Source organism: Primulina eburnea, chromosome 9, assembly GCF_022965805.1.
Source record: "Primulina eburnea isolate SZY01 chromosome 9, ASM2296580v1, whole genome shotgun sequence".
NCBI classification, from domain to species: Eukaryota; Viridiplantae; Streptophyta; class Magnoliopsida; order Lamiales; family Gesneriaceae; genus Primulina; species Primulina eburnea.
The window spans coordinates 22408585-22425356 of NC_133109.1; the positions used below are offsets into that span (position 1 = coordinate 22408585).

Sequence of the window (16772 nt, forward strand, 5' to 3'; positions counted from 1 at the left end):
GCAGCAGATGAGCTATCACAAGGTGTGATCACGCCTTTTTCAAAAACCACTTCTGAATTTTTCTGTTCAAGTCTTTCACTAAGATCATATCGGAACCTTTAATTGTGATATAAAATCACCCTTTTTAGCATAGATTTATTACATGAACAGAAAACTTTGTCCTACAATAAAATCACACAAAAATGTGTCAAGTAAGCACGTTGAAAGTGGTAACAATGAGAGATATGACAACAAAAATGCCAACTATTATGAGCCTATAAGCCTGGTACCACGGTTATATGTAGATGGATTCATCAAATAGAGCTGATGCGATAGAGCTGATACGAAAAGCACAACTAATAAACTAAATTCAAATAAAGAAAACGAACACGTATATGATGATATGTTGAGGCATGTTTTGGCATGTTATGCTTTATTACGGTATGTTTAAGCTCAAGCTTTTAAGATCATGAAACGTATGTTGATTACAATACTTTTCACTGTTGCATGTTATGTATATGTACTTGTAATAACATTTATGATGTGCTGAGTTTTTAAACTCACTAGGTGTGAATGATGCAGCTGAGCATATCGATGAAGAGACTGGAGGCGCTGAAGGCTGAGTATGAGGGGCTGGATGTGCGCACGCTAACCCGAGGACCTTATTTTTCCGCACACCATGTTTATGAGTTAGGAGAGATAAATGAATATTTTCATACTCCGTCATTTTTATATGTTGATGGTTGTCAGGATTTTTGTCTGATTGACTTTGGATCACGATGCTCAATCGTCTAGGCTTTTACGTTTTGGAATATTTTTAAATACATTATTTTTACCAGCTTTGAAATCTTCTTATTTTAAAAGTGTGGGTTTTACAACAATTATTGCATGCATGCTTGTAAATGTATATCTCGAGATTTAGCTTTTTAAATAAAAAAAAATTAATAGAAGTTTCAAATTTGATCTAGGTTTCAAAACTAGTGTCAAATATAAATTCCTTAACATTTCAGATTTATAATTTAGTTTATTCTATAAATATGATATTTTTGGAAATTATACTTTGTCTTATGGTCTTTTCATATTAATTTACAAAAATATATCCACTATTTTTCATTGTATATTAAAGAAAATATTGGTATTAAGAAATATGTTTGAATTAGTATTTCCAATATAATGTGACATCTGTATTTTTAATAGTTTAGACACTTATTTGTAATATTTTAAGAGTAAGCCGACCAATGTGTTAAAGAATGATATTAAGAGGTATTTAGATATATTGGAGAATATTTATATGGATATTATGGATTTATATGGTCAGAAAAAAATCATTTCTACTTGCTTCATAATTAGTATAAAATGTTGGATGTTTGATAAAACATTTAAGGTCAAAGTAGAGAAGTAATTTTGTGATATGAGATATGGATACTAGATACACTTGAGATGGACATTTTCCGGAGAGTGATTAGTGGCTCCAAACATCTTAAGTTCTCGTAAACTGAAACCCTTGGGACAATTATATGCATATGTTAATTTGGATTCTAATCCAAATTTTCCAAAGGATTCTATTTGAATTGTGAAAATTTGGAAACCGAGTTTGGAACATATACAGGCTTTTTTTTAAAAATATAATAAATTTAAAAGGTTTTATAAAAATATTGTAATTTGAGAACATTTATAAAACTATGGCAATCCGCAGGAATCTGCTCCGGATTCTACAGCGACGGTTTACAGCCGTCGCAATTAGCGACGGAACAAGTCGCCCATAGCGACGGTTAATAACCGTCGCCAATAGCGACGGATTATTAAACCGTCGCTGTTTCTCTGCCCCCTTTCCTTTTTGTTTTTTTTATTTTGTTTTAAATAAGTTTGAATCTGGTGCAGTGAAATGCGGATTGTACTAGTTTTATAAACACTTTCATTTTACAACATTTTTATAATGTTTTATTTAATTTATAATATTTTTAAAAAAGCCGACAAAATATTGCATGATATTACTGTAAATAATAATATTGACGGCGTACGATTAATGTACTCCGTTAATGTCTAGACACAATTTTTTTAAAAAATTTTTACTACTAACAACAGCGCATATAAACATGCACACTTTTAGTAATACTATTAACGACGTGTCTTTATCGTGCGCTTCGAAAATTGCATGGTAGTTTGTTTTAAATAAGTTTGAATCCGGTGCAGTGAAATGCGGATTGTACTAGTTTTATAAACACTTTCATTTTACAACATTTTTATAATGTTTTATTTAATTTATAATATTTTTAAAAAAGCCGACAAAATATTGCATGATATTACTGTAAATAATAATATTGACGGCGTGCGATTAATGTACTCCGTTAATGTCTAGACACAATTTTTTTTAAAATTTTTTACTACTAACAACAGCGCATATAAACATGCACACTTTTAGTAATACTATTAACGGCGTGTCTTTATCGTGCGCTTCGAAAATTGCATGGTAGTTTGTTTTAAATAAGTTTGAATCCGGTGCAGTGAAATGCGGATTGTACTATTTTTATAAACACTTTCATTTTACAACATTTTTATAATATTTTATTTAATTTATAATATTTTTAAAAAAGCCGACAAAATATTGCATGATATTACTGTAAATAATAATATTGACGGCGTGCGATTAATGTACTCCGTTAATGTCTAGACACAATTTTTTTTAAAAATTTTTTACTACTAACAACAGCGCATATAAACATGCACACTTTTAGTAATACTATTAACGGCGTGTCTTTATCGTGCGCTTCGAAAATTGCATGGTAGTAAAAAATTTTAAAAAAAATTGTGTCTAGACATTAACGGAGTACATTAATCGCACGCCATCAATATTATTATTTACAGTAATATCATGCAATATTTTGTCGGCTTTTTTAAAAATATTATAAATTAAATAAAACATTATAAAAATGTCGTAAAATGAAAGTGTTTATAAAACTAGTACAATCCGCATTTCACTGCACCAGATTCAAACTTATTTAAAACAAAATAAAAAACATAAAAAGGAAAGGGGGCAGAGAAACAGCGACGGTTTAATAATCCGTCGCTATTGGCGACGGTTATTAACTGTCGCTATGGGCGACTTGTTCCGTCGCTAATTGCGACGGCTGTAAACCGTCGCTGTAGAATCCGGAGCAGATTCCTGCGGATTGCCATAGTTTTATAAATGTTCTCAAATTACAATATTTTTATAAAAACTTTTTAAATTTATTATATTTTTAAAAAAAAGCCACATATACATGATTATGATTGTCTAAGAAAAGAGTTGAGCATACACAACAAATCAATTTAGAACTGAAGACCATTAATGGGTAATATATCAAAGGTCTAAAGTGATATATATTTTATTGTCCCTCACAAATTATAAGGTTTCTGGAATCAAGAGAATGAAATTTCTTGAGAAAATTGATTAGTGGGAGCAATCAAAGTCATAATATTGATCATTATTATGGCCATTCATCCACACAAGTTTTGAAATAATTGTTATTCACAACTTCTCTCAAGTTAAAATGTGTGTCGTGGGACCAATCTTATAAATTCCACAAAATTGTTGATCATGATCTTGTGGATCTTAATGCTCGTCTAGCTATCGAGCATTCGGTTGAACAACACAGTGTGAATTCACTTGAAAGTGTTGATGCAACTTTAAGAATAAGCTTTCGTATTAAGAGATCAACAATTTCAAGTGATTATATTTTGTATCTAGAGTTAAGTGGCAATTTATTTTGGAGCCAAAAATGATTCTATGATGTTTTCACAAACCATGACCATAAGAAATATAATTTGTGGTATAACGTTAAGAATGACAATGAATTCAATGGAAGTAATGGACTCCAAAATGTTGATTCAGTTGCCATTTATTTTAGATGAGTCTTCATCACACAAAAAAGTCTCTTTAAGAAACATTGAAAAACATAAGGATAAACTCGTTACTTAAAAATTGACTGCAAGGGAAGAAAATTAACTACATGAAAATATTTTCGCATGTATTTAAGAAATTATCTTCATGTGTTCATAATATTAATAGCTCATTTTATTTAGATTTTGCATTAGATGGATGTGAAAACAATTTTCATCAATGGTGATATAGAGTAAGAATATTATATGAAATACCTTAAGAATTCTTCTCTAATGATAGTGGGTTTTAATGTTACAAGATTAAAAAGGTTACATAAATTGAAACAAGTCTCATATTAGCGGTATTTAAGGTTTCACAATGTTGTCTTTTTCTTGAATTTTGTTGAAAATATTGTGGATCATTATGTATATCAGAAAGTTAGTGGGAGCATAATTTATAAGAAAGTATCAGAGTTATTTGGATGCTGATCACTAGAAAACTGCAAAATATTTTTTGGGTACCTTCATAGTACTGAAGATTATGTGTGTGTATAGAAGAATTCACAATTTGGAAGTAATTTATTAGTTAAGTATAATTTTATTTATTGTTTTGAAGCATTAACATACGGTGTATATTGAGGAGTTTCTTTTTACAACAATTCAATTGTAGCCTTTTATAACTAAAGAGGTAGACGAATTAAGTATCTCGACATAAAATATTTTAGTCGTTGAAGAACGTGTTAATCAAAATAAAGAGGTCATTGAACATGCTAGCATTGAACTGATGATCTTTTGACCTAAAGGCATACAAATTAAGATGTTTAAGGATCATGTTGTAATAATAAATTTGATTCCATAATGATTTTATGGAACATTTGGTTTTGATTATAAAACTCATTCAGATATGATATTTCTCATACTCAGTTATGTAAATATTCAATTATCTTGATAAAAATATGAATTAAGTTGGACATAAAATAAAACATTGGTTTTATTCATTGAGTTATATTAAGGAAAATGATATATGTGATACAAAAAAAAAATACTCAATATAAGAAAACATATCACAATAATTCATGTATTTATTTCTTAACTTTGGATGATAATTAAATTTTGATTATTCAGTTTATTTGAAATATGTAGACCGAATGGGAAAAAGTTATATTATTTTAATTTATTCCATAAAATAATTTATATTTGCGGTCAACATAATTTATCAAGATATATATGGAAAACGTCTTATATCTAAAAGAAGAAATATCAAGAATATCATCTGAATTAAGATGATAAAAATCTTAATATTTGATCTATCATAACTTGGATAGACATCATCAAGATATGTTTCTCTGTGATGGTTATAGAAAATCTACAAATAGCAGCATAAATATTTTATTAATCTATGCGGTTATTAGGAAATACACTAGTTCATAAATTAAATAAATATTTAGAACTAATTCATAAATTGAATAAATATTTAGAAGATCTTGTTTTCGGTGTTCGTAAGATCAGATAATATTGTTGTGAAAAAGTAAAAATTTATGGTAAAAAGTAAAAATCTCAAACTCTCAAAATTTACCAAACTACACACTTTATAATATTTTTTCTCTACTCAATTGTGATTTTCTTCACAAATGAGAGATCTATTTATAGAAAATCTTTACAAATAATCCAAAAATAAAATACATCATTACCTACATCATCACACACTAATTTTCAATATTTACAACTCTTATTTTCAACATTCAAATATTCAATACACACATTTTAAATATATTTTTAAATAAATATATCAATAGTTAGAGGTTAAACTTTGTTCTTCTTTATATTTTCAGATATGATCTTTATGTCTTATGTTTGTGTGCATGTAGATCAAATTTAGTTCTTCAAGTTAAACTTCTAACAGAACACTCGAAGATCCTTGGTTACCTCGCCCATTGCTCTCCCTTCTACCTCGAATGCAAATATGGTGGTAAACGAGCTACGTAACTCTGACGGGTCATGGAAATTACTTTGTGGCGCATTGATCAAACTTTTCTATATCAGAATCCTTCTGTGGCGCCCCAAACCTCGCCACGTAATCATGCAACATGTGACGTCATATGCATAAAAAAATTTCTTTTCGACGACGTAATAATATAATGCATATACGACAAAAATAGTGCAATCACCACACTATCTACGTCAATGCAGCAGAAACAGTATAATAAATACACACATACAACTCAAATAAGACAATAAGCTATACTGTCTCTATCTACTATCAACTACAGGACTGTTCGACTAGACACACCTAGTCCTTCACCACTATCATGTCTCACGCATAGTCCTATAACATGTCCAACAGAAACAGCCCCCAAAGGGTGAGCATATACAACAATCATCATCGTAATACATAACAGTTATATTAACAACAACATAAGATATAACTGAAATGATAACAGAAATACCCCCTTTGCCGTTTTCTGGACAATCAGCCATCAACAACCTCAACAACATCACACTGCAACAATAACATCGACGATACGTCGCACCCCAACACCGGCGACAGCAATATCGTCGAACGAACAACATCGACGTGACAACATCAACGAGAATTCTCCCAACAACGATAGTCAACAATATCAACAATAATAAACAACAACAAATATAATATCAAATCACCCAATTCCGGTGATTTATCATCGTTCAACGCAATAGTATTCATCAATACTAAACAATAACAACATATGCTCGTACGTCAACACGTACCTGATAATCGAGTAAATATAAAATCTGGCTATTTCTTTGATCCCGAGGCTTGTGACGCATCTAAATAATTCAACAACAATTATCAGATCATTGTCAACGTATCAACACAGTCATAACAGCCTCAATATATCACATCAAATAGCTCAACAACCATTAATTCAACAAAATATAAAACTCGATTATAAATTCTTATCGTTCAACAATTTAATATTCTTGTTTATTTAATTCACAATACTACCATTAAATACACCATAATTAATTAACTTCAAATAATAGGCTATTTTACAACATCCGTCAAATTACGAAAACTTTATATCAATGTGTAGCATATACTTCGTAGACTCCGAATATATAATCAGAATTAATAACAACTGACAAACAACTCTCCAATCTCAATCCAAACATTAAAAATCCCTAATTAAAACAAATTAGGAATAATTCAAAATAACACCACTATAATCTTCTCTACTTCGTTAAAATCATACACTACTCAACAATCTTTAATTTCAGTATGATTTAACAATTTATCGGATTTATTCCAGAAACCGACGAATTTCAAACATCACCAAAACTACAAAATTTATACCTCAAATCGAAGACCTCGTGTCAACGATACCAGAACTGAAGTCGATTCGTCGATTGGATAAACCGATAAGTCGCACGATAAAAAAAAGAAAATAAAAACTCTCGTCTCTCTCACCTCTCGTGCCACACTGGAAAATGAAAGAACATTCTTTCATTCTTTCATTTTCAACGTGATTTTTATCTTTTTTTTTTTAATATTATATTATATTATATTAATAAAATAATATAATATAATATATAATATTTAACATTTTAACATCGATATGTCCTTTTGGACCATTCAAACGATCAAATTTGTCAAAACTCAAAACATGAAATATCTATATCTTTGAGTGTTCTACGTTATATCCAAATATCAAATCATTTGGACTTCATATGACCAACATATGTCATATTTCCCTCTTTAAAATTAATTAATTATTTAGAAATCTCACATTACTAACTCAACAAATGTGATATTCACTTCAAGCATTACATTTCTACCCCCCTTAAATGAATTTCGACCCCGAAATTAATCAACAAAAGTAATAACATGCATAAATAAAGATACGTCATACCATCAGAATAAGTAGGGGTAGAGCTCCCTCATATGCCGCTCTGTCTCCCAAGTGGCCTCTTCGACACCTTTATGCTCCCACTGAACCTTCACCATCGGTATAAGCTTACTACGAAGCTTCCGTTCAGATCGATCCAAAATACAAACTGGTCTCTCAACATAAGACACATCAGGATCTAACTGAACCTCTGAAATATCCAACACATGTGAAGGGTCTGGCTCATACTTCCGCAACATCGACACATGAAAGACATCATGAATACCAGATAAAGATGGAGGTAGAGCCAATCGATAAGCCAAAGTGCCTATCCGCTGTAATATCTCATACGGGCCAACATATCTCGGTGCCAACTTTCCTTTCATACCAAATCGCACTGTGCCACGAAAAAGAGAAACTTTCAAAAATATTCGATCGCCTTGCTGAAACTCTAAGGGTCTTCGTATTTTATTTGCATATGCGGCCTGTCTATCTTGAGCTGCTTTTAATCGTTGCTGTATCAACTTTACTTTCTGTTCCATCTCATGAATCATATCAGGACCGGTAACTGCAGCTCGATCAACATCATCCCAGTATAACGGAGATCTACAACGTCTCCCATACAATGCCTCAAATGGAGCCATCTGAATACTACTCTGGTAACTATTGTTATACACAAACTCCACCAATGGAATAGATGACTGCCAACCAGATTTAAAATCCATGACATAAGCACGCAACATATCCTCCAGCGTCTGTATAGTACGCTCAGTCTGACAATCTGTCTGAGGATGATAAGCTGTACTCAATCTCAACTCTGTCCCCATCGCAATCTGCAATCCTTCCCAAAAATGAGAAGTAAATCGAGGATCTCTATCAGAAATAATAGACACTGGAATCCCATGCAACCGTACAATCTCTCGTATATACAACTGTTCAATCGTCAAATACGTACTACTCATGCTATAGGGTATAAAATGTGCAACTTTCGTCAATCGATCAACAATCACCCAAATAGCATCAATAGTTCCAGTGCTTCTTGGCAAATGAGTTACAAAATCCATCGATATGTGCTCCCATTTCCAAGTCGGTACTTCTAAACTCCTCAATTCACCTCCCGGCCTTCTCCTCTCAGCTTTGATTTGTTGACAATTGAGACATCGACGTACAAAATCAATCACATCACGTTTCATTCCTTTCCACCAAAACTGAGAGCGTAGATCCTTATACATCTTCTTGCCACCAAGGTGGATAGAATATCGACTACAATGTGCACGCCGCAACAGGCCCTGGCGCAACTCAGATATATCAGGAACTACCCATCTATCATTCATCCTCAAACTGCCATCATCAGCCACTCTAAAACGAGTATCTTGTTTCTGAGACACTAACTCCCTCCATCGCTGAAATCTCTCATCTGTCATCTCTGCATCACGAATACAACCATATATATCAGGTTCAGCTAATAAGGTAGATACCTGGATAGGAGTCGTCGAGATATCAAAATCATATCCCAAGGAACAACAAGACATCATCATAGCTGATAAGCGACTGACATCCTCTGCAGTACAACTCATTTTACAGCTCAATGCATCAGCTGTAAGATTGGCTCGACCAGGATGATATTCAATCTCACAATCATAATCCTTCAGCAAATCTAGCCAACGCCTCTGTCTCATATTCAACTCTATCTGTGTAAACAGAAATCTCAAGCTCTTATGATCAGTATAAATCGTAAACGAGGTACCATATAAATAGTGTCGCCATATCTTCAAGGCAAAGATAATGGCTGCTAACTCCAAGTCATGCACGGGGTACCTTGTTTCGTGTGGTTTCAGCTGTCTCGAGGCATATGCCACAACATGCCGATCCTGCATCAAAACACATCCCAAACCATGTAATGATGCATCTGTATAAACAACAAACCTCTCGTTTTCTGTAGGGATTGACAACACCGGTGCAGTCATCAGTCGGTGCTTCAACTCCTGAAAACTCCACTCACATGCTTCAGACCACTGAAATCGCACACCTTTCTGAGTCAACTGTGTCAAAGGCCTAGCAATCTTTGAAAATCCCTCGATAAATCGACAATAATAACCTGCTAAACCCAATAAACTACGAATCTCTGGTACAGATGTAGGTGCAGACCACTGTAACACGGCTTCGACCTTCGTTGGGTCAACAGAAATCCCATCTCTCGATATAACATGACCCAAGAAGACCACTCGATCCAACCAAAACTCACACTTACTGAGTTTGGCATGTCTATCTCGCAACACCTGTAACACTGAACGCAAGTGTCTTGCATGCTCAGCCTCACTCCTGGAATATATCATCAATAAACACAATAACAAATCGATCGAGATAAGGCTGAAATACCCTATTCATCAAACTCATGAACACAGCTGGAGCATTCGTCAACCCAAACGGCATAAATCTGGTCCTAAATGCTGTCTTTTGAATATCCTCCTCTCTAACCCGTATCTGATGATATCCTGACCTCAAATCAATCTTCGAATATACCGAGGTTCCCTGTAACTGATCAAACAAATCATCAATACGAGGGAAGGGATATTTATTCTTAATCGTTACCTTATTCAGCTGTCGATAGTCAATACAAAGCCGCATCGTTCCATCTTTCTTTCTTACAAATAGGACTGGTGCACCCCAAGGCGATACACTAGGGCGAATGTATCCCTTGTCTAGCAAGTCCTGCAACTGGGCTTTCAACTCTCTCAACTCTGCTGATGCCATTCTATAAGGAGTACGAGAAATAGGGGAAGTACCTGGCATCAACTCAATCCCAAACTCCACCTCACGGACTGGTGGGAAGCCTGGAATCTCATCAGGAAATACATCGGCAAACTCAGCAACTATAGGTATCTCCTATATTCCCACCTCCTTCTTCTTCTCTGTCACATCTACAGCATAAATAAGATAAGCCTCATACCCATGCTCCAATAACCGAGACATCTGGATGGCAGATACCAACGAAACACGGGGACGAGAACCCTTCCCATAAAATGTCCAACGCTCTTTCTCATCTGTATAAAAATATACCACCCGCTGATAACAATCAACTGTCGCACAATATCTCCTCAGCACATTAATTCGCACAATACAATCAAAATCAGTCATCTCTAGAATAATCATATCAAATCTCAGCCCATAGCCCTTATAAGAAATAATACCATCTGATATCATCGATACAACTGATATATCAACTCCAGAAGGTGTCGAAACAGAAGGAGGCATAGACAATGGAGACGAGCGCATATGATGCTCAACCACAAACCTCTTCGATATAAATGTATGCGAGACACCAGTATCAACAAGAATATAAGCAGGATAAGAACATAAATAACACTTACCCGCTATCATCTCCTCTCGTGCCTCCTCTGCCTGCTCTCGTGTCAAAGCATACACTTGTGCCTGAGGCGGACCAGCTCCCTGCATACGTGGCTGTCCTCCAGAAGGTCGTGGTGTAAACTGTTGAGGCTGTCGTCCTCCTCTCTCTGAGGATCTACCTCTAGCACTTCTAGGCTCTCGCTGTCCCTCACGACTAGGACAATGTCTCGCCAGATGACCAACACCGCCACACTCAAAACAGGTGATCTCGGTCTGTGTACACTCTCTGATTAGATGAGCTCCCCCACAACGATAACATCTCACTGCTCTGGACTCTCCCCTTTGCCCCTGAACAGACTGAGAACTGCCCCCACGACTCTCAACACGTCGTGAATCAAATCGGCGCTTCCCAGATGAGGATGAAGAAGATGAACCCTTCTGATATTTAAAAGACTGTCCCTGAGGTCGCAATGACTCCCTAGTCGGCTCTGATAATCGTCCCTGAGCCCCATACTCCTGCATCACCAACTCAGCCATCTCTGCCCTCGTCACTGTAACCTCAAATGATATCGGGTTATTTGATTGCACACGATCAAATAACTCTAACTTCAACCCTTTCAAGAAGTGCCTCATCTTAGCATGAACATTTATAGCAATATGTGGCACATATTTCAGCAATGCAGAATACCGAGACTCATATTCAGCAACAGACATACTACCCTGTCTCAAATCCTCGAATTCTTTCTCTTTCTTCTGTCTGGCTGCTATAGAAAAATAATTATCAAGAAAACAAGATCGAAACACATCCCAATCAACAGTACGGCCCTGATCTCTCAATCCGGCCTCAGTCGTCTGCCACCACAACAGTACATTCTTCGAAAGCTGAAATGTAGCTAATCGCAACCAAGCAGACCTAGGACACGGAGCGGTCACAAATATCTGCTCTATCCTCTCAATCCACTCCTCGGCTTGCTCACCAGTCTCAGAACTATCAAATATCGGTGGAAGATAACTGCTAAACTGTGCCAAAGTCAACTCACCAGACAATAAAGGCTGGTCTGCAGGTGCCTGTCCCATAGGAGGAGGTGGCAATGGATTCATCTGCCCAAACCCACTGTCAACCTCTTCCGTTTCCTCGTGTGGATGTACCTGTTCTCTAGCTGTCATCACTGGAAATCAAATTGTTAATCAAAACATTTAACAATTACAATCCAGTCATAATCATCACACCTTTCGCATTAAAGCACACGCAACTAAAGAACAATCAATCATACCAAGAAATCATCAATAACAAGTCAAATGCACAGACACACGCAGATAATATCGTCATCCAACTCCCTCATCACAAACCCAACTCCTAACCATCCCAGACATCTAACATATGCTCTGATACCACCAAATGTGGCGCCCCAAACCTCGCCACGTAATCATGCAACATGTGACGTCATATGCATAAAAAAATTTCTTTTCGACGACGTAATAATATAATGCATATACGACAAAATAGTGCAATCACCACACTATCTACGTTAATGCAGCAGAAACAGTATAATAAATACACACATACAACTCAAATAAGACAATAAGCTATACTGTCTCTATCTACTATCAACTACAGGACTGTTTGATTAGACACACCTAGTCCTTCACCACTATCCTGTCTCACGCATAGTCCTGTAACCTGCCCAACAGAAACAGCCCCCAAAGGGTGAGCATATACAACACAATCATCATCGTAATACATAACAGTTATATTAACAACAACATAAGATATAACCGAAATGATAACAGAAATACCCCTTTTGCCGTTTCTGGACAATCAGCCATCAACAACCTCAACAACATCACACTGCAACAACATCGACGATACGTCGCACCCCAACTCCGGGGACAGCAATATCGTCGAACGAACAACAACATCGACGATACGTCGCACCCCAACACCGGCGACAGCAATATCGTCGAACGAACAACAACATCGACGATACGTCGCACCCCAACACCGGCGACAGCAATATCGTTGAACGAACAACATCAACGTGACAACATCAACGAGAAGTCTCCCAACAACGATAGTCAACAATATCAACAATAATCAACAACAACAAATATAATATCAAATCACCCAATTCCGGTGATTTATCATCGTTCAACGCAATAGTATTCATCAATACTAAACAATAACAACATATGCTCGTAGTAAACACGTACCTGATAATCGAGTAAATATAAAATCTGGCTATTTCTTTTATCCCGAGACTTGTGACGTATCTAAATAATTCAACAACAATTATCAGATCATTGTCAAATTATCAACACAGTCATAACAACCTCAATATATCACATCAAATAGCTCAACAATCATTAATTCAACAAAATATAAAACTCGATTGTAAATTCTTATCGTTCACAATTTAATATTCTGGTGTATTTAATTCACAATACTACCATTAAATACACCATAATTAATTAACTTCAAATAATAGGCTATTTTGCAACATCCGTCAAATTACAAAAACTTTATATCAACGTGTAGCCTATACTTCGTAGACTCCAAATATATAATCAGAATTAATAACAACTGACAAACAGCTCTCCAATCTCAATCCAAACATTAAAAATCCCTAATTAAAACAAATTAGGAATAATTCAAAATAACACCACTATAATCTTCTCTAATTCTTTAAAATCATACACTACTCAACAATCTTTAATTTCAGTATGATTTAACAATTTATCGGATTTATTCCAGAAACCGACGAATTTCAAACATCACCAAAACTACAAAATTTATACCTCAAATCGAATATCTCGTGTCAACGATACCAGAACTGAAATCGGTTCGTCGATTGGATAAACCGATAAGTCACACGATCAAAAAAAGAAAATAAAAACTCTCGTCTCTCTCACCTCTCGTGCCACACTGGAAAATGAAAGAACATTCTTTCATTCTTTCATTTTCAACGTGATCTTTATCTTTTTTTTTTAATATTATATTATATTATATTAATAAAATAATATAATAGATTATTTACACTGAACCCTATGTGTAAAAGAATAGATAAAAAATTAAATGAAACTATTCTTATAGAAACTAATTTTAATAGATCTAATATCACAACCCGTAGATCTATAAAATGGGAAGAAATAGAATTTCCAGAAAACTGGATAATTGAACAAGCTGTTCCCAGAAATCCTATAATAAATAGAGATTTACAACAAGTTATTCAAAATAATGAAGGATCTGTTCAAATACAGTTTAATAATGAACAAAGAAGATTATTACCCTCTTCTGTTTATACTAGATCAAGATCTAGTCATTCTTTTATTTCTCCTCTAGATTATATGGTAGATATACCACAAACTTCTAGAGTATCTACTTCTCAAGTTAGAGAAGATTTAGAATCTACTAATACAGTAGATGATTTAATTATAAATCAGAATAATATTGTTCATAAAAGTAACTTTCAAAAAGTTAGAGAAACTGATACAGTTTCAGAAATGAATTTTAGTATTTAATGAATAATAAACCTAAAATTGATTTTACTAAAGGATCTTCTGCTAGAGCAAAGATCAATGTAGAATTTTATTTACCCAAATGGGAATCTTTCAGAGATTGGTACTTTAAAAGTTTTTCTGAAGAAGAGTTTGAATATATTGTTTCAACATTTTATAAATATTGTGAAAACCAGAATAAATTAATACATTTTGTTCCTTGGTTTTTTAAAACATTTATTATAGATTATATTTCTATTCTTGAAAGAAATTATAAACTTTCTTCAGGACAGATTCAAAAATCTGTTTATCCTCCTCAACAATCTTTTATAATAGAAAAGAATAATAAAATTTTAAATTTTACTGCTTTTTCAAAATTATTTGAAAATGATATGTTACAAATTACTGTTAAACATATAAATCAGATAATTGAAAAACAAAATTATACAAATTTATATCTTACGATTATAGGAGAAGAGATTAATTTTCTTAAAGATCGTATTGATAAAATTATTTTAGCTATCAATAAAATAAAACCAGATATTCATATAGAAGAACCAGAAAATAATATTGTTTCTGTTGATACTTCATTTATACAATCCCCTCCTGATATTAAGGATTTTAAATTTAAATCTTCTATTTCTGATATAGAAAAATTATTAGAAGAAAAATTTAGAAATCTTAATTTAAATACTCTTAATGAAGAGTTTGAGGAATTAGAAAAAATAAATAATTCTGATGAAGAAGTTAATAAAATTAAATGGGCTGATAGACCTACTACATCTAAATATTATTATAATAAACCTACTCCCATGGATGTTCTTATTGAAGAAAATGAATATATTTTTGCTAATAGCTATAATGGGAAAAATATTTATGAATGGAATATTGATGGTTATAGTGATAGGCAAATTTATAATACTGCTCACAGAATGCTTATGTATAGTACTGTGTGTAAATCATCAGGTAATACTGATAAAAATATTGCTAAAATGATAACAGCAGGATTCACTGTCCAACTTAAAGGTTGGTGGGATAATTATTTACATTATTCTCAAAAAGATGAAATCTTTAATTCTATAAAAATGGAAAATAATATTCAATCAGAAAATGTAGTTTATACATTAATATTGACTATGATTGAACATTTTACTGGAAAATTCACTGATAATAGTGAACAAATTAGAACTTTATTAAGTAATCTAAAATTTAAAACACTTACTGATTTTAGATGGTATAAAGATACTTTCTTATCTCGTATTTATGAGATTCCAGACTGTAATAATAGTCTTTGGAAAGCTAAATTCATAGATGGCTTACCTTTCTTATTTGCTGAAAGGGTTAGAAAAGTATTAAGAAAAGAAGATATAAATATCTCTTATGATAATTACACTTATGGTAATTTAATTAATACTTGTATTCAAGAAGGTTTAGCTCTCTGTAATGAATTAAAATTAAATAATCAAATTAAGAGACAGAATTTACTAGAGAAAAAACAACTAGGTAAATTTTGTGATCAATTTGGTATGGACTTACCTAATAAAGGTAAGAAGAAAATTAAAGATAATAATGAAAAAATTTATAAGAAAAGACATTTGTCTGATAGACAAAAAGATAGAAAAAGAAAACAAAAGAAATTCGGGAATCAGGAAAAGCTGATAGGAAAAAAGAAAAATACAAAAACAAACTAATAATTTGTAGAAAATGTAAAAATCCAGGACATTATGCTAATCAATGTTGGGCTAAAAACAAAATTAATAATCTAGATATAGATGATAATCTAAAAGAGACATTATTTAAAATAATAATGGATTCTAATAATAATTCTGATAGTGAAACTGAGAATTCTTCAGAATCCTACAATTCAGAAGAAATTTTAGATAATGAATCAGATATTTCTGATTTAGAATAATGTAATAATTGTATACTAGGAAAATCTTGTATTAATCCTATAGAGGATAATAATAAAAATGATGGGTTTTATAAACTTATGTCTCAATTTCAAGATTTAAATATTAATGTTTTAACTAACAATAATATTTTAGAATTCCTTAAAATGATTAAGGATCCAATATTAAAATCTACTATTATTGATCAAATGGAAAATGCTGCTTCAACCATTAACAATGAAAATAACATTCTTGTTAAACAAGAACAAGCTTATTCTATGAAAGAAGTTAAAAATCTTTTACAGAAAAAATATAGTCAACAAAATCCAGTTACTAT

At 33.1% G+C, this 16772-nt stretch overlaps 1 protein-coding gene across 1 annotated transcript; it reads right to left on the reverse strand.

The window, feature by feature from the left end:
* Positions 1 to 7729: 7729 nt before the first annotated feature.
* Positions 7730 to 12218, reverse strand: LOC140840806 (uncharacterized). Its single transcript, XM_073207971.1, has 4 exons — positions 11075 to 12218; positions 10353 to 10537; positions 9023 to 9982; positions 7730 to 8536 (listed from the first exon to the last, which is right to left on the reverse strand). The coding sequence occupies exons 1-4, from the start codon at positions 12216 to 12218 to the stop codon at positions 7730 to 7732; spliced, it is 3096 nt and encodes a 1031-aa protein (XP_073064072.1).
* Between the last annotated feature and the right edge of the window lie 4554 nt (positions 12219 to 16772).

Bases quoted from the DNA above. Each gene is read 5' to 3' on its own strand.
- LOC140840806 (XM_073207971.1), bottom strand. From the start codon at position 12,218: ATGACAGCTAGAGAACAGGTACATCCACACGAGGAAACGGAAGAGGTT. The intron at 10,538-11,074 runs GTAAGTGTTATT...ATGAGATTCCAG, and splicing joins ACGAGAGGAGATGATAGCGG to GCTTCCCACCAGTCCGTGAG. The intron at 8,537-9,022 runs GTAGTTCCTGAT...GAAGGATTGCAG, and splicing joins TGAGGATGAATGATAGATGG to ATTGCGATGGGGACAGAGTT.